This window comes from Mustela nigripes, chromosome 1 (assembly GCF_022355385.1).
Source record: "Mustela nigripes isolate SB6536 chromosome 1, MUSNIG.SB6536, whole genome shotgun sequence".
Classification (NCBI taxonomy): domain Eukaryota; kingdom Metazoa; phylum Chordata; class Mammalia; order Carnivora; family Mustelidae; genus Mustela; species Mustela nigripes.
Genome location: NC_081557.1, coordinates 46,345,837 through 46,369,161, shown reverse-complemented (window position 1 = coordinate 46,369,161; position 23,325 = coordinate 46,345,837). Strand labels below are relative to the sequence as shown.

The following is a 23,325-nucleotide window of genomic DNA, read 5'->3' as shown; positions in this document are numbered from 1 at the left end:
CCTCATCTATTGACAGGATCCTATGGCTCTTTTTTCTTATTAATGTAGTGTATCATGATGTTTTATTTGTTAATGTTGAACTACCTCTTTAGCCAGTGATAAATCCGACTAGATTATGGTGAATAATTCTTAAATTCTCAAGTACGTTCTCAAGAACTCTTGAATTTGATTTTCTAGGTTTTTTTGTTTTTACTTTTGCTTTTTTATAATTTTTGCATGTATGTTCATCTGTGATTTTGGCCTGTAAGTCTCCTTTTTATTGGACCTTGATTTTGGAATCAAGGTAATGCTAGCATTCAAGAATGAGCTTGGAAGTTTTCCTTCCATTTCTATATTTTGAAACACTATGAGGATAATAGGTATTAACTCTTCTTTAAATGTCTGGTAGAAACCCCTGGGAATCAATATGGTCGTAGATTTTTATTTGCTGGGAGATGCTAGCCATTATAATTACACCAATATTGCCAAAATCAACACCAGAGTTGGAGAAATTCATAGAAGACCACATTTTTAGAAGTAGTTTCTGTACCAAACAGGGCTGACATTACAATTGCAACATCCATCTAATTATAGATTTCTGATTATTCAGTAATGCACATGCCACCCTGTTGTTTCTCAATCCCAAATAGAGATTCAGGAGTCAGTATTGTTGACAAAGAGAGTTTTAAAAGTTAAGTAAAAGCTTCTCCTTTAGACATATTAAACATTTTAATCTGTGTCATTAGGAAGAATTCAGTGGCACAGTGAAGAAAATACCACCAGGCAATCAGATCTAAGTGATAATATTGGTTTCATTGTTTTATATGTGGTTTTAAATAAAGATTTTATTTTTTATAGTGGTTTTAGGTTCACAGAAAAATTGAGTGAAAGGAACACACATTTCCATATACCCACTGTTGTGTGATTTTGAGGGAAGCAGATCACATAACGGAATCTCATTTTTATGCAGTGTATAATAATAGTACTGAACTAATGTCACTTCTAGCTCTTATGGCACACACTCTAGGTCCATACCCTGTTCCAGTATTTAACAAGGTCCTCTCATTGGCTATATTGTAACCAAACACCTTTACTGACCCATCGTATTCTGGATACAAACTAATATTTCATCTCGTGTTGCACTACCTCGTTTGTTCCAGACATTGAAGCAGAAAGCCTTAAAGAATCTCAATAGGATTCTTGCCCCTGTATTCCCAAACTGTCATCCCCTGCTGCAGCCTGAGTGCTGGGGAGAAACCACACTGAACTGGCAGCACTGACAGGGTTACACACACTGTGCTGCATTTATCCTGGGGTTTCCTGTCTCAAAGGACTGGAGGAAGACTTATCTGATCCTTCTTGCTCTGAGAATTGGAATGGTCTCTAATGACAAGAGGTACTATTCTGCCAGGTATGTGAGGCTTGGCGACAATGAAAGCAGGAGGTAAGAGGGAAACACAGAGGGGGACCTGAGAGACAAAAGAGAGGAGAGTGGACACCCAGAGTGTGAGGAGGAGAACCAGGAGACTGTTCTGGAAGGAAGAGGTTCTCAGTTCATCACATAATTTTCACCAAAATACCTTCATTGTTCATGCTCATTCTTACAGCATTCAGGCCAGCCTCAGTCAGACTTTTCAGATTGGAATTGCTTGAGATCCCCTAGATCTTTATGGTAGGTGGTGTCTATGTCCCTGGGCAGGATGTGATGTTTACATGGGGGTGACAATTTTTTTTTTCTGACATGACAGAATGGAGATTCCAGAGTGATTGAGATTGTATCAGATCACCTTCAAAGACTCCAAGAATCCCAAATATCAGTGCTTTTGATATGACATTAATTGTGACTCACAAATGTAAACCCCAAATTATAACTCCTTTCAGTCTTTGAGTTTATAAACTAAGTCCTCAAACACCATCCTCCTCTTCTGAGGAATAGTAGAAGACATCACAAGGCCATGTGAATGAAGTTTACATTACAGGATCAGAAGTAGTAGGGCTTAGAGGACCCCTTTCAATATTTCCTGTAGAGCTGGTTTGGTATTTGCAAATTCTTTCAGTTTTTGTTTGTCCTGGAAGCTTTTAATCTCTCCCTCTATTTTCAATGATAGCCTGGCTGGATATAGTATTCTTGGCTGCATGTTTTTCTCATTTAGTGCTCTGAAAATATCATGCCAGCTCTTTCTGGCCTGCCAGGTCTCTGTGGATAAGTCAGCTGCCAATATAATATTTTTACCATTGTATGTTACAGACTTCTTTTCCCGGGCTGCTTTCAGGATTTTCTCTTTGTCACTGAGACTTGTAAATTTTGGGGGGCTTAAGTGGGTAGGAGAAGAATAAATGAAACAAGATGGGATTGGGAGGGAGACAAACCATAAGTGACTCTTAATCTCACAAAACAAACTGAGGGTTGCTGGGGGAGGGGGGTTGGGAGAAGGGGGTGGGATTATGGACATTGGGGAGGGTATGTGCTTTGGTGAGTGCTGTGAAGTGTGTAAACCTGGTGATTCACAGACCTGTACCCCTGGGGATAAAAATATATGTTTATAAAAAATAAAAAATTAATAAAAAAAAAAAAAAGAAGTAGTAGGAGTTGGGCAGTCAAAATGAAGCCATGTCAAAATACAAGGAGTTGTGGGATAATAGGCAAGGCAGATCATAGTGAATACATGGAATATGGTGCATATTTGCTGTTGTGGCTACTTCAGAATACTAACATGGCTGCTCAGATTCCAAGCTCATGGTAGTCCCAAATCTCATTGCTTTTCTTCAAGAGACTTCCCATTTTATCCTGAAATGTATCTTTTTTTTTCTCAAATTGGCAATTAATAGAATGAAAAGTATATAAGTAAAGCTATTAAAATTACCAGAAGAATTTGGGGGTAGAGTAAAAGAGCATGAAGCAGTTTGTACCTATGGCAATACTGAATTTTTCACTAGATGGCACAGAGATGAATCTGATATCTTTCACTTCACTCAGCTGACCTAGGTCACTTTTGTGAGATGCCCACTCAGGGGTTTCCTCTCTGGAAGGATACTCCAGAGTCTCTTCATCTCTTACTTCCTTCCATTACACTTCAAAGAAATATTGTTGTTGTCATTGTTGTCTTCATCATTATCACCATTATTTTATGTTCATTATATGTAAGGCTCTAGGCTAAGTATTTCACCCACAGGATCTCCTTTATTCTGAAGCAAAATTCTGTCAAATTGTTTTTATCTACAGTTCACAGATGAGGCTACTTTGCTACAGGGGAAAATCAGCAATTTGTCCCACTTAAAAAGTGAGGAAGCCTTGGAACCAGAATATTCCCGACGTGGATAGGTTTGTGGAAGCAGATGGAGAATCTGAATGAGGGGAATGGTGGACAGTTGTTTCCTAAAAACTCAATAGAAAGTCATAGAGATGATAAAGCTGCTTCAGACTGGCCTCCAGCTTAGGTATCTTCCAATTTTAAATTAAACTTCAATTTCACCTCTTCATGGCAAAGGGAGAGAGCCACAATAAAATTGGAGAAATGGTCTGAACTAACTAAGCAGCGAGTTAAAAAGAAGGCATATTTCTAAATTTGGATTAAGGATGAGATTTGGAAAATAATTAACGTTAAAAAGGAGTAATATTGGAAAATCTGAGCATTGAAGGTAACCAGTGGAAGTATAGAATGACAGAAAGGAAGGTAAGGGAGACAATCCCAGGGTAAGAGAAGCAAGAATTGGGGGTGGTCATTAGCCACACAGATTGAAATATATAGGAGGACCATAGGCACAGGTCTTACAATATGTGACAGGTTTGAATGTAATGGGAGTAGTCAGAGACTGAATTTATCTCTGGCATTTACTTATTTGATTTCTTGATAATGGTTCTTCCATTTTTTAGAAAATTATGATTAGTAATCATTCCAGTAAAAACTGCTGAATTCAGGTTTTATCTGTGTGGAGCTAGAGAAGATTGAAAGAGATTTTAAGTTCCCAAGGAACAAAGTAGACTTTACTAAACAGAAAAAGGCCAATTTATCCATTTGAAATGGGAAATACCCTGTCTCCTGGATTGTAAATTCTCAAAACAGCATTTTGGTGAGCAGGAATTCTTGGCAAGTGATGGGCAAGTGAGATTTTGAGACGCGTTTTCCTTCCTTACTTCAGAGATGTTTTTCTGGACCACAGAAGAAATACTGGAATCTTTTGGGAGAAAATATATTTTCTCTTTTGTTCTGAGTAGGAAAGATTTAATATCAAGTTTAGATGTTTTTTTTGAACATTATAATTTTTGTTATCCTATTTTCCCTTGTTTTTGCTTTGAAGCATGGGTTTCTACTCTATCTTTCCTTATAGTACCTATTTTGTGTGTGTGTGTGTGTGTGTGTGTGTGAAAGGTATCAGTCTCTAAATGACTGATCAGATCTGAAACTTAAGAGAAAGAAGGTTTTGAATTTTTAAAGTCAGAGTCAGACAGTTATGTTTTGTTTAAATCGTATATTTTCTTACAGTAAGAACATTACATATAAAATTTCATATTTCATTATTATAATTTTTAAATTCAAAATGGGAGGTCGGGGTACCAGGTGGTGGGTATTATAGAGGGCACGGATTGCATGGAGCACTGGGTGTGGTGAAAAAATAATGATACTGTTATGCTGAAAATAAATAAATGAAAAAAAATTGTTTTAAATAACTCTATTTCACCTTATATTTAGCTCCTAGCAATGCTAGTCCAGCACCAGGCCTGTAGCTTTAATTACACAATGAAAGATATATGTTAGTAAGATCTCTGCTTATGTTAATAAGTACTGCTGACCCATACTTGCTTGAATCCTATAAAGGTACCTCACATGGTGTTCTAGTACTTATTGAAAAAGCTGTGTTGTTTAGGCAGAATAAGGCATCATATGTAAATCACTGAAGGAGTCATTAAAAAAAAAAAAAAAGACAAATGTTAAGATCCGTACCCCTTGCCAAGAAAATTCTGGAAGAAAATTATAAATGAAAGATGTTAGCTAGAAACATTTAATGTGTGTTTGGTGCCTTAGGAGTGTCCTTAGAAGAAGATCGTCTGTATGTAGACAGGATGTCAAAGGGTCTTCATTTGAGAGGCAGGAAGAAAAGTCCTTATGGTAATAAAGTAAATGTTTTACTTAACTTGCCATTCCCAGCAATGCAATGAAAAAAGACAGAGCAAAAATGTGGAGATGAATGGAAGAGTATTTACAGAAAGTGCTGAAGTTTCACTGTTTTGTTTTGCTTTCCAGGCTCAGATGCTGATCTCATCATTGCCCTCCCCACTGGAGTGGGATCCTGAAACTGGGTGGTGATTTAACAGCGAGCTCCATGGCAAACATAAACTCCAGTAATACCCTGTCCTCCACATTCTATCTCACAGGTATCCCCGGCTATGAGGAATTTCACCACTGGATATCCATCCCATTCTGTGTCCTCTACCTTGTTGGAATAATGGGCAACTGCACCATCCTGCATATTGTTCGGACGGACCCCAGGCTCCACGAGCCCATGTACTACTTCCTGGCCATGCTCTCCCTCACTGACATGGGCATGTCCATGCCCACAATGATATCACTCTTCAGGGTGTTGTGGTCCATTTCCAGGGAAATCCAGTTCAATATCTGTGTGGTCCAAATGTTTCTTATTCACACTTTCTCCTTCACAGAATCATCTGTGCTCTTGGCCATGGCCTTTGACCGCTATGTGGCTATCTGCCACCCTCTACGATATGCTACCATTCTCACACCAAGACTTATTGCTAAAATTGGAATTGCAGCTTTGCTTAGGAGTGCCTTTGCCATGATTCCACTTCTGGCCCGGCTGGCCTTCTTTCCTTTCTGCCACTCCCACACCCTTTCTCATTCCTATTGTCTACACCAGGACATGATTCGCCTTGCCTGTGCTGACACCATGTTTAATATTATATATGGGTTGCTTCTGGTCATTGTGCTGTGGGGCATGGACTCTCTGGGTATATTTGTGTCTTATATGTGCATCCTTCAGTCAATATTAAGAATTGCATCACATGAGGGGAGGCTTAAGGCTCTCAACACATGTGCATCCCACATCTGTGTTGTACTCATCCTTTACGTGCCTATGATTGGGCTCTCTATCGTCCATCGTTTTGCCAAACACTCTTCCCCACTCATCCATATCTTCATGGCTCATGTCTACTTATTGGTCCCACCTGTGCTCAATCCAATCATCTATAGTGTGAAGACGAAACAGATCCGCCAAGGAATCCTCCATCTGCTTTTTCCCACAAAAGTCAGTTCTACTGTGATGTAGGCATGTCCTCAAGGCAATGAAGGTTTCAATCTAAATGATTTAAATAATACTTATTTATGTGCTCTAGATATGTTGTCATCATAATTGCCAACAAAAGAGTAAAGAACAGAAATAGAGTCAACAGAGTATGTTGAGAAGTGGTTATAGTAGAGTTGGTGTCCATTGGGACTATACAGCTTAACATGTACTTCATAAATTCCCTTTAAATATAAATGTATTGGAGTGGAGTGTCATAGAAATCATTTCCATCTATTCCCTTCCATTTCTAATTCCAATCTTTTCCAGGGTGATTTATCTGTTAATTCTTCATTAAATATATTAAATCCATGTATCTTTCCTTCCTGATACTCTGCATTTGTCAGGGAATTTACTATTCCCTTTCTTGTAATACCAGTGTCTCTGGATATCTACTTTTCCTTCTTTCTTAACAATCAGAAAAATCTTATCTTGACATAAAGGCATTTTAGAGCTCAAAACAGAAGTTAGAAATCCTAGCAATGTATCCACATCATATTTCAAAAGTTTATATTTATGTTATACGCTACTAAGGATATTTAGTTTCCGCTGGAATAGAAAAGTACAATATGCATATTTTTTTCTTGCTCAATTTTTAGAAATAATTTTAATTTTATAAAAATTGAGATCCTGTCATTACTTAAATACTTCAGATATTATGATGTGAAGTCTATGATTATAATCCATTGGGTTAAATGCATCTTAATAATTAAGGGCATACTATTTATTTAAATGTAAAAAATATTATCTTTGGTATCCTTGGCTATGAGGAATTTCACTCATGTAGCAATATAATTCATTGGGGTGTAGCTACTTATAAATTTGTGGTAGCTGGAAACAGCTAAAGATGAAGGTCTCACAATTTTATCTAGAACTGTTTTCAACACACAAAACTATCTCTCCTTGTGATTCTGAAATTATTTGGCACCTGGCTGTGCATAGGGTTGTATAAAAATACTTGCAAATGCAACTGAATTTTCTTAGCTGGTACAGTTAAAATTGTGCAAAGCAAAAAATAAACAAAGGGGATAAATAAAACTTTAAAAACGTGTTATGGTTCCCAGTATTTATGTAATAATTAGTAATATATTTGACATATCTTGTTCTACCTAGTATAGCAACTATGCTTCAAAGAGCTTGCTGCCTGTAGGCATGAATATTATGCTTAGCATAAAAGTGACATTAAATAATTATTGAATATATAAATAATGAAAGGAATGAATCAATTATTGAAAAAGAATGACTAGTTTGGATATAAAAAAAAAGTCTTGAAGGAAAAGATTTGACATGTCATGAACCTACATGTCACATAATAAAAGAGAGTTTACTAACTTAAAATCAGGATTTCAAATTTCAGGCACATGGAGTATATCTACAACTTATATCTGCTATCTGGTTTTAACTCAACTATGATGTTTCCACCATATTATCCTATTTCTTGATTCTAATTCTAATTACCCTTCTCCTTTTAGCACATTCACTTCAAGTAAGGGACATCAACTAAAAATAAGAAAGATGTATAAACATCATAATTAGATAATATTTGGTGTAATAAATAATTAAATAAAATTGATAGGAAAAGTAAAAATTTTGAGAATGATCATGGTATACATTGTATAAGTAATATTTAACTATTGATAATCATTTTTATTTTTATTTTTTTAAAGATTTTATTTATTTATTTGACAGACATTGATCACAAGTAGGCAGAGAGGCAGACAGAGAGAGAGGGGGAAGCAGAGTCCCTGATGAACAGAGAGCCCGATGCCATGTGGCGCTCCATCCCAGAACCCTGAGATCATGACCTGAGCTGAAGGCAGAGGCTTTAATCCACTGAGCCACCCAGCCGCCCCTAATAATCATTTTTAAAATAAGAACTTCAAATACAAAATATGTATTTTTTTAATATTTTATTTATTTATTTGACAGAGAGAGAGAGCAAGCACAAGCAGGGGGGAGCAGCAGAGGGAGAGGGAGAAACAGACTTCCCACTGAAGGGAACCCAATGCCGGACTGGATCCCAGGACCTCAGGATTATGACCTGAGCTGAAGGCAGAAACTTAGCTAACTGAGACACCCAAGAACCCTACAAAATATATTTTCAACCTGTGATGTTGAAGATACCTTTCCTAGCATCTATGCTTCAAAAAAAAACCGGTGTTGTATTAGGCTTTGTTGTTGTTGTTCACAGAACTATGTTTAAGCTACTTACTGCACCTTAGATTTTGCATTTTGCATATGAATAAAGCTATTTTAAAGGAATACCTGCATAGGTAATGCAATATTTGGACACACAAATTATTATTTCCTATGTTACATTAAATTTATTACTATAATTGCATTATAATCATATTTTATCAAAAACATTTAGAAAACCACATATTTTTAAATTAAGATCATTTTCCCCAAAGAATATCATTGCTGAGGAGATGAGTGATTGAATATCTGAATGGATGAATGAATGGATGAATGAATGACAAGTTAGTACTATGAGTTGAGAACAGAAAGATCTTGTTCTGGAACCTTACTGAAGGCAAGCGTTCAGTCTTCTGGCAAGCAGTTGGTGCTCGAAAAACAGGAGGTCTCTTGTTCTTGCCAAGAACTATAATAATATGACTGAAACGTCTTTCTCATTTGTATATGGATTTATAAATCAGGAGGCACTCTTACTCATATTACCTTGCTTGACAAAGTCATGAGTGTCTTTTGAAAACATTCTCTGCCATCTTGCAGAATGTGTAAGTGATCCAGAAACCCAAATCATAATTCATTTTTGTATACGAATCCCCAATCACTGGGCAAAATGCAATGCAATTGTTTTCATAATGTCAAACGTTATCTTTTAGGTTATACCTTAATCCTCTTGATACTGCAGAAGACTTCTTTTTTTTTTTTTTAAAGATTTTATTTATTTATTTGACAGACAGAGATTACAAATAGGCAGAGAGAGAGGAGGAAGCAGGCTCCCTGCTGAGCAGAGAGCCCGATGCGGGGCTCGATCCCAGGACTCTGAGATCATGACCCGAGCTGAAGGCAGCGGCTTAACCCACTGAGCCACCCAGGCACCCCCTGCAGAAGACTTCTTGTTGCAAAACACAATGGCAAGAAAAAATAATAGCAGAGATCACTATCCCCTTTGTCATTAAAGTGTCCAGTATTGTCTTCTACACAAAGCATTACCACAAAATACTTCATTATCCCACTTAGTAATTCAGTTATCCAATCCGGTATCTCAAATAATAAAAACATAATTCAGTCAAAAATGTACAGTGTGGAAATGATCTGACTACACTTAGAGTCTGGAAATAGCCACATGCATTAATAAGGAGAATGATAACAATATAAATATTTTGAAGGCACTCCATCAACTACTTCAACTACTAGACCATGTATATGTTTATATTATGTTCATGATACTCATTTTTATTGTCTGATGCCAGGGAAAATTTTAACTCTTTTATTAATCAACGGGTGGACATTTTATATGGGATAAAAGGTATTACATTCCAGGAATTTTGCCAGATAGATTTATAGATGATAATGTTTGTCCCAGGTAATATAGAATGCAATTAGCAAGAAGGTTTGGGGTGTGAAAAGCTACACTAGGAAAATTACATGTGCTTTTTTATTTAAAGAGCTAAATGAATCCAGTGAACATAATCCTGCTGGATTGCTGTGATTTTTTTTTTTTTTTTTGAGAATTTCGTTGACAAAATTTCATCCCCATTAACCAGAATGTTAAGTGATGTGACAGATTAATGCAGTTTTAGCAACCTGACCCAAGATGGGGCAATTAGCCTGACTTTCTCCTTCCTGAGTCATCAGTACTCAAATTCTTTGCATGTCATGCCACTCCTCAGATCCTGCTTTTTTGTTTACTTAACCCAATCAAAATAACTTTCTATTGTGTGTAAAAATATCTTTATTGCAACAAAGTATTGAAGGAGATATGAAACAAACAAGCTAAGTGAAAGAATAAAGGAAGGAAGTATTTAAAGAATATGCCCTATACAATACATAAGGACATATTAGGGCATTTGTTACTTAGAATTATTAGCATTCAGTATTTTTTTTTAAGATTATTTATTTATTTATTTGTCAGAGAGAGAGAGAACACGAGCAAGCAGAGTAGCAGGCGGAGGCAGAGAGAGAAGCAGGCTCCCCACTGAGCAAGGAGCCCAATGCAGGACTCAATCCCAGGACCCTGAGATAATGACCTGAGCCGAAGGCAGCAGCTTAACTGACTGAGCCACCCAGGCATCAATGACAATCAATGCTAAGATTGCCCATAGCAAACTGACATTAAGAGAGGCATTTTGTAGTACAAAATGGATATTTCACTCACCTATGCTATTATAGTGACTCCACTGATTATTACCTTAATATGTTGAGATACCCTTTCATGGTACTGGAGCAGTTGCCTGACACCTTCCTTTTTACCCTTTGCTGGGAAGGCAGCATTGAGAAATGTGAGTATTTTAAGTTCTATCCAGAGGTTAGGTGTTCTGGGGATAGATCTGCCTGGGTTGATTCACACTTGACATTTAAGTCTGATCCTCTACCCTGAACTCATCTATTCTTTGTTGCTTCATAACCCTTGGGTCATTTTGGTTGGTTACAAAGCCCTAGGACACGCATCCTTATCTCCTTTGTCTTTACCCCATAAACAATGGGGTTCATGGTAGGTGGCACCAGTAAGTAGAGGTTTGCCAGGAGGATAAGGACGTGTCTGGGTACATGATTTCCAAAGCGATGGGTAAAGAAGGAAAAGAAGGCCAGAGTATAAAATATCAAGATGACACATATATGAGCTCCACATGTTCCAAAGGCCTTAGTCCGGGCTTCCTTGGAAGGCAGCTGGAAGACTGTTCTCAGGATTAGCCAGTAGGACAGGGAGATGAGCACAAAGTCCAGCCCTGTGGTGAGGAGAGCAGCGGTGAGTCCATAAATGCTATTAAGGGCATAGCTATTACAGGCTAACTTGGCAATGCCCATGTTCTCACAGTAGGTATGGTGGATGACATTGCTCCGACAGAAATGCAGCCGGAAAATGAGGAGGACACCAGGAGTGACCACAGCCACACTCCGAGCCAGCAGAGCCAGGCCCACCTTGCTGATGAGAGAGCCTGTAAGTAGGGTTGCATAATGGAGTGGTGTACAGATAGCCACGTAGCGATCAAAAGCCATTGCTAAGAGAACAGCAGACTCAGAGAGGAACAGGGCATGAACAAAAAACATCTGTGTGAGACATGCAGGATAAGTTGATGGGGAAGGGCCCTGCCAGAAGATAATAAGCATTTTGGGCACTGTGACAGTACAAAGGAGAACATCATTGAGTGCCAGCATGGCCAGGAAAAGATACATGGGTTCATGGAGGTTCCTGTCCCAGGCCACCACTGCCATAACCAGGCCATTTCCTATCACAGCCAAAAGGTACATGAAGCTGAAGGGGATGGAGATCCAGATTTGGAAGTCTTCTAATCCTGGGACTCCAGTCAACAGAAAGGCACTGAGGTGAGTGGATGTAGAATTACATGGTCTTACGGACAGGTGTCCCAAGTCTGTTACATGATGGAGAGAAAATAGGTAGAGTGCACACTAGTAGAAAACAAATATTTATTCTTTTATCCTAGTGACAACCTAACCATTAATTTTGACATGGCGAACTGGAAGGAAAATAAAATGGTCTGAGAAAAGCTATTAATTATCTGAATAAGGATGCCTGAATAGCTCAATTGATAGAGCATGTGACTCAATCTCCAGGTTTTGAGTTCAAGCCTCAATTTTGGGCTTAGAGCTTACAAAACAAAACAAAACAAAATAAAACAAAACTCAGAGAACAGCAACCAACAAAGCACACACACACAAAACCCCCACCAAAACAAACAAACAAATAAATAAATAATTTTAAAAATCCTGAATGATTATAAGCAAAAATCACCTCTCTTATGGATTATCTAGTTCTTTCTGAAAAAAAAAATTAAATCAGAATAATAAGGGTTGAAATCTTTGTGTAAACCTAATTGTTATAACCACATCATGTATGTATATGTCTTTTGAACTTTTAACCATGTTATGTGTATAATTTTTGTCTACCTAATAATAAAAAAATAATTAATTAAATACAGAAAAGTCATTTTCTCTTTCCTTTTTCTCTGTAACATTACATAGAAGTCTGGAGATGGTTAATATTCCATTCTTTGACAAAAATCTTAAGGGGAGGTCATGGGTTGGAGGACAGACTGATACATAATGGGCCAGTATAAAGCTTCCAAGTCTTGTTTCCCATCCTGATAATCTGAGAGATGTTTCCTTACCCTACACTTTTGCTACAGTAAAGAAAAAGTTTTACTCATCTGCCTCTCATTTGAACTCTTGAAGACAATGAACATTTAAACATGAAGTTTCAACTGCTATGCCAAAGTTGTAGCATCATTCAGATCCTAACAAGCAATCTCAAGGATCATGAAGTAGAATCAAGGAAGACACTAAAAATCCAGAGTACAGAGTGTTCTCTTTCAGAACAAGACAGTCACTGAAGATGTCAAAGTCCATTATCATTCAACAGCTATCATTGAAAGACCCTTCTACAGAGCAGAGTTATTTCGATTTTCATACTCACCAACCAAAGAATAAGATAACATTTTAGCAACTTTTTAAAGTAACAGTAGTTCTTACTTTTAATCTATCAAAAAACTATAATATAAAAATAGCTTTCTCTAAAAAGTCCCTCCAATATAAAATTATTCTTTTCCCAAGTCAATAAAATATTAATTCAATTAGTCAAGTTTGTAATTAAGGGCAATATTTTTGGCAAAGGCACAAAGTATGTTTAGAAACGCTTTTGACTGCAATTCTTGAGAAGTTTCAAAGTGATAGACAAGTCTAGAACCTGCAAAGGGTACACTTTTCATATGGCCCTGTCACACCATCCCTTAGATCGAAAGCTACACTGTATTACATTATGTCTATTATCCCTGTAATTGTTAATTGAAACCTTTTTCAGATTATCTCTACCATTCACAATAAAAAGGGTATATTTTCATATGAATTAACACATATTTATTCTATTCTCCCTCACACTGTCTTCTCTCTCTCTCTCTCTCTCTCCCATATGAAATTGAAATAAGAAAGAAAAGACAAATTTTTTCATCAAAGGGAAAACACATGGAAGGGATGAACTTGTGTTTTTTTTTTTTTTTTTTTTTTTTTTTTTTTTTTTTTTATGTATTTGACAGAGAGAGAGATCACAAGTAGGCAGAGTGGCAGGTAGAGGGGGAGGGCGAAGCAGGCTCCCTGCTGAGCAGAGAGCCTGATGCAGGGGTTTATCCCAGGACACTGAGATCATGACCTGAGCCGAAGGCAGAGGCTTTAAGCCACTGACCCACCCAGGCGTCCTGGGATGAAATTATTTTTAATGCAACTCTGAGAGCTATTTTTTTGAATGGTTATCCTGTTAAAAATATGGAGGCAACACAATTTTATTAGCCTGGTAAGTTTGTGGCTTTGCTGCTGCTGCTGCTGCTGCTGCTGCTGCTTCTGCTGCTTTATCTTTTTTTATTGTGTTATGTTAGTCACCATACAGTACATCATTAATTTTTGAGGTAGTGTTCCAAAGATTCATTTTTTGCATATAACACCCAGTGCTCCATGCAATCTGTCTCTCCTTAATACCCATCACCAGGCTTTGCTTCTTTTATCTGGTATCTCTCAACAGTGCCTGATTTTGCTGTGTAACAACCACACAGACTATCACCATATTTGGATAGAAGGCATATCACATATCAGCACAGGGATGGGCAGTGTAGCAGTAATAATAATTGGAAATACATATTAATGGTTGCAGTGTGCTAAAGCATTTTCCTAAAACCTATGCTAATCAGTTTACATGGATTATCCAATTTAATGGTAACAGCTACTATAAGAAATAACTATCATTAGTGTCCTAATTTTACACAGAAGACAACTCAGGTACCTGAGGACCTTCCTAAGATCGTATTACTAAGGGGTGTGTAAAGTCTGTTTTCAAATCAGGGATCCTAACTGCAGCACCCACAATTTTAACCATGAAACTATTCTAACTTACCTTTCAGATGCATGGTTTTTCAAGATCAAGGTAGATCTTGAATTTCCTCTTAGCACACAGTGATATTCTTAGGTGTTAGGTGAAAATGTCATGTCTGTTTATAGGGATTTAGAGAATGTGTGTGTGTGTGTGTGTGTGCAAATAAATATCTATACTTGTATTGTACATAGATCTTTACAACAGCAACTCAAGGACTAACCTCTGGGACAAGAAGTCTTTTGGGTATTTCACATGCTAAGTGATTGCTTTGGCACTTGAGACCCACAGTTAGTATATGGATTAGTAGACTGAACCTATCTTTAATACTTATGAAATTATATTTCCCAATTTTGAACAGCATTGGATAATTTTCCATGTCCAGCCAAGTCTCTGAGCAACATCTCTACACTTTTTTGCTAGTTCACTATGTAGCCCTTAAACAGAACTAAAAAAATAAGGTTTCCTGAGTTAATCTACTGGAACATGGATGTCTTCTAAGACAAAGCCTAACTATTGAGCCTATTTCAATACATGTCTATGCATGACAAAGTGTCCTTTAGTGAGATATTTTGAGGTTTTTCAAAGGAAAAAGCATGGCAATATATTTGAATAACTCCCATTTCTCAAATAAAAGTTTATAAGTTAACACATATTGCTTGATAGAGCAGTTTGAGGTCTACAAAAAAATAATCAGAAAGTACACAGCCCACATATGATCCCTTCTCCTCACCCACCCAGTTTCCCCTATTAACACCTCACATTGCTGTGATATATGCGTCACAGTTCATAAGCCAGCATTGCCACATTTTTATTAGCTAAAGTCAGTAGTTTACATAAGACCTCTCCCTTTAGGTTGTACATTGTATGGATTTTGACAAGTATATAATGACATGTATGCACCTTTATAGTATCATACACAACAGTTTCACTGTCCTACAAATCCATTGTGTTCCACCTCACTCTAAGCCCTCTGAAAACCACTGATATTCTGTCTCCATAGTTTTATTTTTTTACACAGTGTCCTGCAGTTGGAAACATGTTGTAATTGTGCCTTTTTGAATCAGCTTTTCTTTTCTTTTATCTTCTTTTATTTTTTTTCTTTTCATCATCATTAGTGTACTCTTTAATCCCCATAAAGTATTTCACCTTTCCTCCTACCCACTTACCCACTGGTTCTCTATAAAGAGTCTGTTTGGTTTCTCTTTCTCTTTCTTTTTGTTTCCTCTTTGATCATCTGTTTTCTTTCTTAAATTCTACATATGAGTGAGCTTATAGAGTGTTTGTGTTTCTCTGAGTTATTTCACTTAACATTATACTCTCTAGTTCCATCCATGTCATGGCAAATGGTAAGATTTCATTCTTTTTTATGGCTGAATGAGATATCTCATTAGTCATGTGATATATCTAAATATCTACATCTATTATGTAGATATAGATATAATCATAAAATGTTATGCATTCACCTATTGATGGACACTTGAGCAGCTTCCATAGATCAGATATTGTGAATCATGCTGCGATATGTATAAGGGTACATGCATCTCTGAATTAACATTTCTGTATCTGGGGGATAAATACCCACTAGCACAATTCCTGGATCTTAGGTAGTTCTATTTTTAATTTTTTGAGGTACTTACACACTGTTTTCCACTGTGGATTTACTAGTTTGCATTCCCTACAAAGTGCAAGAGGTTTCCTCTTCCTCCACATCTTTGCCAACACTTGCTTCTTATGGTTTTGATTTTAACCATTCTGAGCTGTGAGGTGATATCTCACTGTAGTTGTGATGTGCATTTCCCTGATGATGAGTAGCATTGAGCATCTTATTTTCATGTGTATATTGGCCATCTGGCTGCCTTCCTTACAGAAATGTCTGTTCATGTGTTTTGCCCATTTTTAAATAGATTATTTTTGGGTGGTGTTGAGTTGTATCAGTTCTTTATATATTTTGGATAGTAACCTTTTATCTGATATCTCATTTACAAATATGTTCTTCCATTCAGTAGGTTTCCTTTAAGTTTTGTTGATGCTTCCTTCACTGTACAGAAACTTTTTATTTTGATGTAGTCTGAATAGTTTATTTTTACTTTTATTTCCCTTGCATCAGGGGACCTATCTAGAAAAATGTTGCTGTGGGTGATGTCAGGGAAATTAATGCCTGGACTCTCTTTAAAGATTTCTGTACATTGACTTTGTATTCTGTGACTTTATCAAGTTCATTTATCATTCCTAATGGCAGAATCCTTAGGGTTTTGGTGGAGTCCTTCAGTTTTTCTCTATATAGTATCATGTCATCTACAAATAGAGTTTTACCTCTTCCTTATCAATTTGGATGCCTTTTGTTTCTTTATGTTGTGTAATTGCTGTGGCTAGGACTTCCAGTACTATGTTGAATAAAAGTGGTGAAAGTGGACAATCTTATCGTGTTTCTGACGATAAGGGGAAAACTTTCTGTTTTTCATCATTGAGTATGAGGTTAGCTGCGGTTTTTCATATAAAGCCTTCATTATGTTGAGGTAAGTTCTTTCTACACCAACTTTTCAGTGCTAGAGGGTTTTTATCATGAATGGATATGGTTTCATCATGGATGGAATGGCTATACTTTGTCATTTGGTTTTTCTGCATCTAATGAAATGATTATATGGTTTTTATACTTTGTCTTATTAATATGACATATCCCTTTGATTGTTTTCAGAATATTGACCACCCGGCATACCAGGAATAAATTTCACTTGTTTGTGGTGTATGATTTTTTAAAATATATTTTTGAGGGGTACCTGGGTGGCTCAGTGGGTTAAGCCTCTACCTTCGACTCAGGTCATGATCTCAGTGTCCTGGGATCAAGCCCTACGTCATGCTCTCTGCTCAGCGGGGAGCCTGCTTCCCCCTCTCTCTTTGCCTGCTGCTCTTGCCTACTTCTGATCTCTCTCTCTGTCAAATAAATAGGATCTTAAAAAAAAAAAGAAGAAGAAAATCCAAAAAAAATTTTAAAAACATTATATATATATATATATATATATATATATATATATATATATATATATATATACACATATTTTTTAATGTTGTCTGCCAATATTTTGTTGAGGATTTTTGCATCTCTCCTCAGGAGAGATATTGCCTGCAGTTCTCTTTTTTGTGGTGTCTTTATCTGGTTTTGGTATCAGGGTGATATTGGCCTCATAGAATAAATTTGGAAGTGTTCCTTTATCTTCTAGTTTTTGGAATAATTTGAGAAGAATAGATATTAACTCTTCTTTAACAGTTTGGTAGAATTCACCTGGGACACACTCTAGTTCTGGACTTTTCTTGGTGGGAGGTTTTCTGTTTTTTGGTTTTTGGTTTTACTTAATTTTGTTTTTTACTGATTCAATTTCATTGCACTTAATTTGGTCTGTCCAAATTTTCTATTTCTTACTGCTTTAATTTTGGTCATTTGTATATTTCTAGGAATTTACCCATTGATCCTATGTTATTCAATTTGTTGACATATACATTTTCATATTTTGTTGCAATTGTTTATATTTCTGAAGTGTTTATTGTTATTTCTTCTCTTTCATTAGTGATTTTTTATTTTTTTAATTTGGGTCTTTACTGTCTCCTTTCTTTCTTTTCATGAATCTGGCTAGAGAGTTATGAATATTGTTTATCTTTACAAAGAACCAGCTCCTAGTTTCATTTATCTGGATTTTTTTAAAGTTCCATATTTTTTTAAGGTTTTATTTATTTATTTGTTTAAGAGAGAAGGAGATAGAAAAAAAGAGAGAGAGAAAGAGCAGGGGGCGGGGAGGAGAGGGAGAGGGACAAGCAGACTCTGTGATGAGCACAGAGCCCCATGTAGGGCTTAATATCTCCACCCCTAGATAATGACAGAGCTGAAACCAAGAGTTTGACAGTCAACCAACTGAGGCACCCAAGCACAACTGAACCACCCAGGTGCTCCTCTTTTTAATTTAATTTAATTGTTTTAGTTTCTATATCATTTATTTCTGTTCTAATCTTTATTTATTTTCTTTTTCTGGGTCTTGGTTGTGTTTGTTCTTCTAGCTCCTTTAGGTTGGAAGACAGGTTACTTGAGATTTTTCTTGCTTCTTGAGGTAAGCCTGTATTGCTATAAACTTCCCTCTTAGAATCACTTTTACTACATTCCAAACATTTTGGAACTTTGTGTTTTCATTTTCATTTGTTTCCATGTATTTTTTTTCTTCTTTTATTTTTTGGTTGATCTATTCATTGTTTAGTAGCATGTTATTTAATTTCCATGTATTTGTGTCCTTTCCAGATTTTTTTTCTTGTGGTTGACTTCTACTTTCATAGGGTTGTGATCAGAAAAGATGAATTGTACTATTTCAATTTTGTGAAAGTGTTTGAGACGTGCTTTTTGGCTTAATCTGTGATCTATCCTGGAGAATGTTTTATGTGCACTTGAAAAGAATGCATATTCTTCTGTTTTAGAGTGGAATGTTCTCAAATGTATATTAAATCCATCTGGTCGTTGGACACTTGGATGGCTCAGTGGGTTAAGCCTCTGCCTTTGGCTCAGGTCATGATCTCAGAGTCCTGGGATGGAACCCCGCCACAAGCTTTCTGCTCAGCAGGGAGACTGCTTCCCCACACTTCTCTCTGCTGACCTCTCTGCCTACTTGTGATCCCTGTCTGTCAAATAAATAAATAAAATATTTTTTTAAAAATCCATCTGGTCCAGTTTCTCAGTCAAGACCACCATTTCCCTTATTTTCTCTTTGGATGATCTGTCCATCAATGTAAGTGGGGTATTAAAGTCCCTTACTATTATTGTATTATTATCAGTTACATTATTGACGTTTTTTAGTAATTGTTTTATATATTTGAGTGCTCCCATATTGGGTGTATAAGTATTTACAACTATTATATTCTCTTGTTAGATTGTTCCCTTTATTGTTCCATAGTGTCCCTCTTTGTCTCTTCTTACAGTCTTTGTTTTAAAGTCTATTTTGTCCAATATAAGTACAGCTACCCTAGTTTTCTTTTGACATCCATTTGCATAATAAATATTTCTCCATCCCCTAACTTTCAATCTGTAGGTGTCTTTCAGTCTGATATGTGTCTCTTTTAGGCAGCATATAGGTGGGTCTTGTTTTTTAATCCACTCTGTAATCCCATGTCTTTCTATTGGAGCATTTATTTCATTTTCATTCAAAGTAATTACTGATTGGTATGTATTTATTGACATTTTGCTACTTGTTTTGTGGTTGTTTCTATAGATTTTCTGTGATCTTTTTCTCTTGCTCTCTTTCATGGTTGGCTTGTTTTCTTTAGTAATACACTTAGATTATTTTCTCTTTATTCTTTACATATCTACTACTGGTTTTTGATTTGTCGTTACCATCTTCTGCATATTGCAGTCTGTATTAAGTTGATGGTTGTTTAAGTTTGAACCTATTCTTCTCTCTCCACCATGTTTTAGGTATATGATATGATATTTTACATTCTTTTTTCTTATGGATCCCTTGATATATTTGTATAAAAATATTTTTATTGATTTTGTGGTTTTTTGTTTTTGTTTGTTTTTGGCTTTTTTATACTTTCACTTATGGTCTTTCCTTTTTGCTCAAGTGTCCCCCTTAATATTTCTTGTAGGGATTGTGTAGCAGTCATGAACATAATGAACTTTTTCTTAAAGAAAAACTTCAAGAGTTTTTCTGAGAAACTCTTTATCTCCCCTTCTAGTCTGAATAATAGCCTTGCTGAAAGGAGTACTCTTGGGTGTAGATTTTTCCCTTTCAGCACTTTGAATATATTTGAATATATTGAATATATTTGAATATGCCACTTCCTTCTGGCCTGCAAAGTTTTTGCTGAAAAATCTGCTCATAGCCTTATGGTGTCTCCTCTTATAGGTAACTGTGTTCTTTTCTCTTGCTGGCTTTTTTTTTTTTTTTAATGATTTTATTTATCTATTTGAGAAAGGAAGAGTGAGAGAGCACAAGTAGGGAGAGCAGCAAAGGGAGAGGAAGAAGCAGAAACATGCTCCCCGCCTAGCAGGAAACCTGATTTGGGGCTCAATCCCAGGACCCTGGAATCATGACCTAAGCCGAAGGCAGATGATTAACTGACTGAGCCACTCAGGTGCCCCTCTCTTGCTGCTTTAAAGTTCTTCCTTTATCATGGCTTTCTGCCATATTATTTACTCTTTGTATTGATATGGACCTCTTTCTTTTGAATTTCTGGGGGGATCTCGGTGCCTCCTGGATCTAGATATCTTTTTCCTTTCAAAACTTTCGGAAGTTTCAGCTATTATTTTTTCAAATAAAATTTCAGGCCCCCCCCTTTACTCTCTTCTTTTTCTGGCATCCCTATAATGTGGATGTCATTATGGTTGATGGAGTCCCTGAGCTCCCTAAAACTATTTTCAATTTGCATAATTTTCTTTCCTCTCCTTTGCTCAGTTTGACTACTTTCCATTACTTTGTTTTCTAGGTCACTAATTCATTCCTCTGCTTTACTAGCCTGCTATTTTTTCCATCAAGTGTATTTTTAATTTCATTTATTGTGTTCTTCAACTCTGATTGGTTATTTTTTTTTATCTTCGTGTTAAGGTCTCACTGATGTTCTCTACTCTTCTCAAATCCAGTGAGTATCTTTATGAGCATTACATTAAATTCTATATCAGGCAAATTACTTGTATCTGCTGTGCTTTTGTTTTTGTTTGTTTTTGGCTTTTTTATACTTTCACTTATGGTCTTTCCTTTTTGCTCAAGTGTCCCCCTTAATATTTCTTGTAGGGATTGTGTAGCAGTCATGAACATAATGAACTTTTTCTTAAAGAAAAACTTCAAGAGTTTTTCTGAGAAACTCTAGTTGTCTGCTGTGGTTTTTTCCCTATTCTTTCATTTGGGACATAATTCTCCATCTCCTCCTTTTGTCTCACTCTAAGTTTGCTTTTCTGTGTTAAAAAGTCATCTACTTCCATTGCTCTTTAACAATGATAGCTTTATGAAGGAGAGGTCCCATAGTATCCTGCAGTGCAGTGTCTCCTGTTCCCTAGGATCTGGCACTTCAGGGAGTGTCTCCTATGTTGTATGTACTCTGCTGTTGAGTCTTGACCTCTTTTTCTTTAATTCTAGTTATCTGCAGTGGCTCTCTTTTTCTATTGTGGCTAGTGCTTTGTCACCAGCTTGGATAGGTGTGTTTTAACAAGGTGTGCAGCAGTCTGCTTGCAAAATGAGACCTGCCCCTGCCACGGAGAACTGAGGTCATGCAAAACATGTGGATTGGGAGATAGGGTATTGTCTTTTATTTGAGTTGGTCTTCTGGAAGAGGAGAACAACAGTGTAGGGACTAAAGTGAGCATGCCTGGGAAGGGCAGATGTGTCAAAGAACAGGAGAAGCAGAGCTTGATAAAAAGCAAGTTAGGTAGCAAGTGTTAGCATTGTCTTGGTCCTCAGATGACCCTGGTTTATGCTGGGGAACAGAGGAGGGAAATGGCGCCTGCCAGCATCTTTGTTCCTGCAGGGGCTTCCAGATGACCTAACTCTCTGAGGTGTGCTCTGAGACTGAAAAACAAAAAACAAAAAACAAAAAACAAACAAACAAACAAACAAACAAAAAACAACACTCTTCTTCCCACCGACTCCTAGTGTTTCTCAAATTGCTGCTTCTTTGTTGTCTGCATGCACTATTTGTATGGCTGTCTCTTTTTCTTTTTTTCATTTTTTTTTCCATTTTTTTAAAATTAATTTATTTATTTTCAGAAAAACAGTATTCATTATTTTTGCACCACACCCAGTGCTCCATGCAATCCATGCCCTCTATAATACCCACCACCTGGTACCCCAACCTCCCACCCCCCTGCCACTTCAAACCCCTCAGATTGTTTTTCAGAGTCCATAGTCTCTCATGATTCACCTCCCCTTCCAATTTACCCCAACTCCCTTCTCCTCTCTAACACCCCTTGTCCTCCATGATATTTATTATGCTCCACAAATAAGTGAAACCATGTGATAGTTGACTCTCTCTGCTTGACTTGTTTCACTCAGCATAATATCTTCCAGTCCGGTCCCTGTTGCTACAAAAGTTGGGTATTCGTCCTTTCTGATGGAGGCATAATACTCCGTAGTGTATATGGACCACATCTTCCTTATCCATGTATGGCTGTCTCTTTAAGAACAGGGACTCCAATTCTAATACCCTCCAGGCTCTCCCACAACCCAGCATGCTGATTTTTTTTTTTTTTTAATTACGGGTTTTAAGTGTCACTGGTTATTAAGAACTCAAAAAATTTGTCCCCTCTTGCTTTCAAAGACAAAGGTTGTGGGAATCCATCCTCCCTTTTGAGGGCTCCCTGGTGTGAAAGTCTATTTTCTATCCTGTTTCATGCTACCGGCTCCATCCCCACCATAGATGATGAAGGTCAATTTCACTTCCAAACTAGATCTTTGCCCTTCTATTTTTTGATGGGGGCTTTTCTCTACCTTTATTTTGGAATTTGTTCTGCCAGTCTTTGGATCACTTTCTCTGTTATTTACATGGATATAGCTGTTATCTAGTGGTATCCCTGGGATGAGGAGAACCTAGGGTCCTTCTACTCCACAATCTTTCTAGCTTTCTGTCTCCTTTTACTTAGCAGAAGCATTTAAGTTTCTTTAAATCAAGAGGTAGCTTTATAAAAAGGGATTCAAGTGAGTAGTTTGAACATAACATGGACCTAATCTCTCTCTGTCTTCTCCAGTTCTCAGTTTTGCTTCTTTACCATTAGTTCCATTATTAGTAGGTATCCTTTTCAAAAGACCAAGGAGAAAATTCTTAAGAATGTTTATGTCAGCATAACTTAGCATCAAGGAAATACAAACCAAAACCACAATAAGATACCACCTCTCGCCAGTCAGAATGGTTAAAATTAACAAGTCAGGAAACAATAAATATTGGTGAGAATGCAAAGAAGAGAACTCTCTTACACTGTTGGTGGGAATGCAAGCTGGTATAGCCACTTTGGAAAACAGTAT

General features: G+C 36.8%; 2 protein-coding genes across 2 annotated transcripts; one reads left to right on the top strand and one right to left on the bottom strand.

Annotated features, from left to right (window-relative positions):
• Positions 1-1,304: 1,304 nt before the first annotated feature.
• Positions 1,305-14,375, bottom strand: LOC132015533 (olfactory receptor 52Z1P-like). The gene is made up of 4 exons (XM_059396072.1): positions 14,363-14,375; positions 10,896-11,837; positions 4,115-4,155; positions 1,305-1,448 (listed from the first exon to the last, which is right to left on the bottom strand). Exons 1-4 carry the CDS (start codon positions 14,373-14,375, stop codon positions 1,305-1,307), a joined length of 1,140 nt encoding a protein of 379 aa, XP_059252055.1.
• On the top strand, positions 5,302-6,261 carry LOC132011566 (olfactory receptor 51L1-like). The gene has a single exon (XM_059390350.1). It carries the CDS (start codon positions 5,302-5,304, stop codon positions 6,259-6,261), a length of 960 nt encoding a protein of 319 aa, XP_059246333.1.
• Positions 14,376-23,325: the final 8,950 nt, after the last annotated feature.

Excerpts from the sequence above, each read along its gene's own strand:
- LOC132015533 (XM_059396072.1), bottom strand. Across the intron at positions 4,156-10,895 it reads GATGCGTGTCCTAGGGCTTT|ATTCCAGTATTTCTTCTGTG; the intron begins GTAACCAACCAA and ends TTCTCCCAAAAG. Across the intron at positions 1,449-4,114 it reads TCCAGAAAAACATCTCTGAA|GTCCCCCTCTGTGTTTCCCT; the intron begins GTAAGGAAGGAA and ends TTTGTCTCTCAG.
- LOC132011566 (XM_059390350.1), top strand. The coding sequence starts at position 5,302 with ATGGCAAACATAAACTCCAGTAATACCCTGTCCTCCACATTCTATCTC.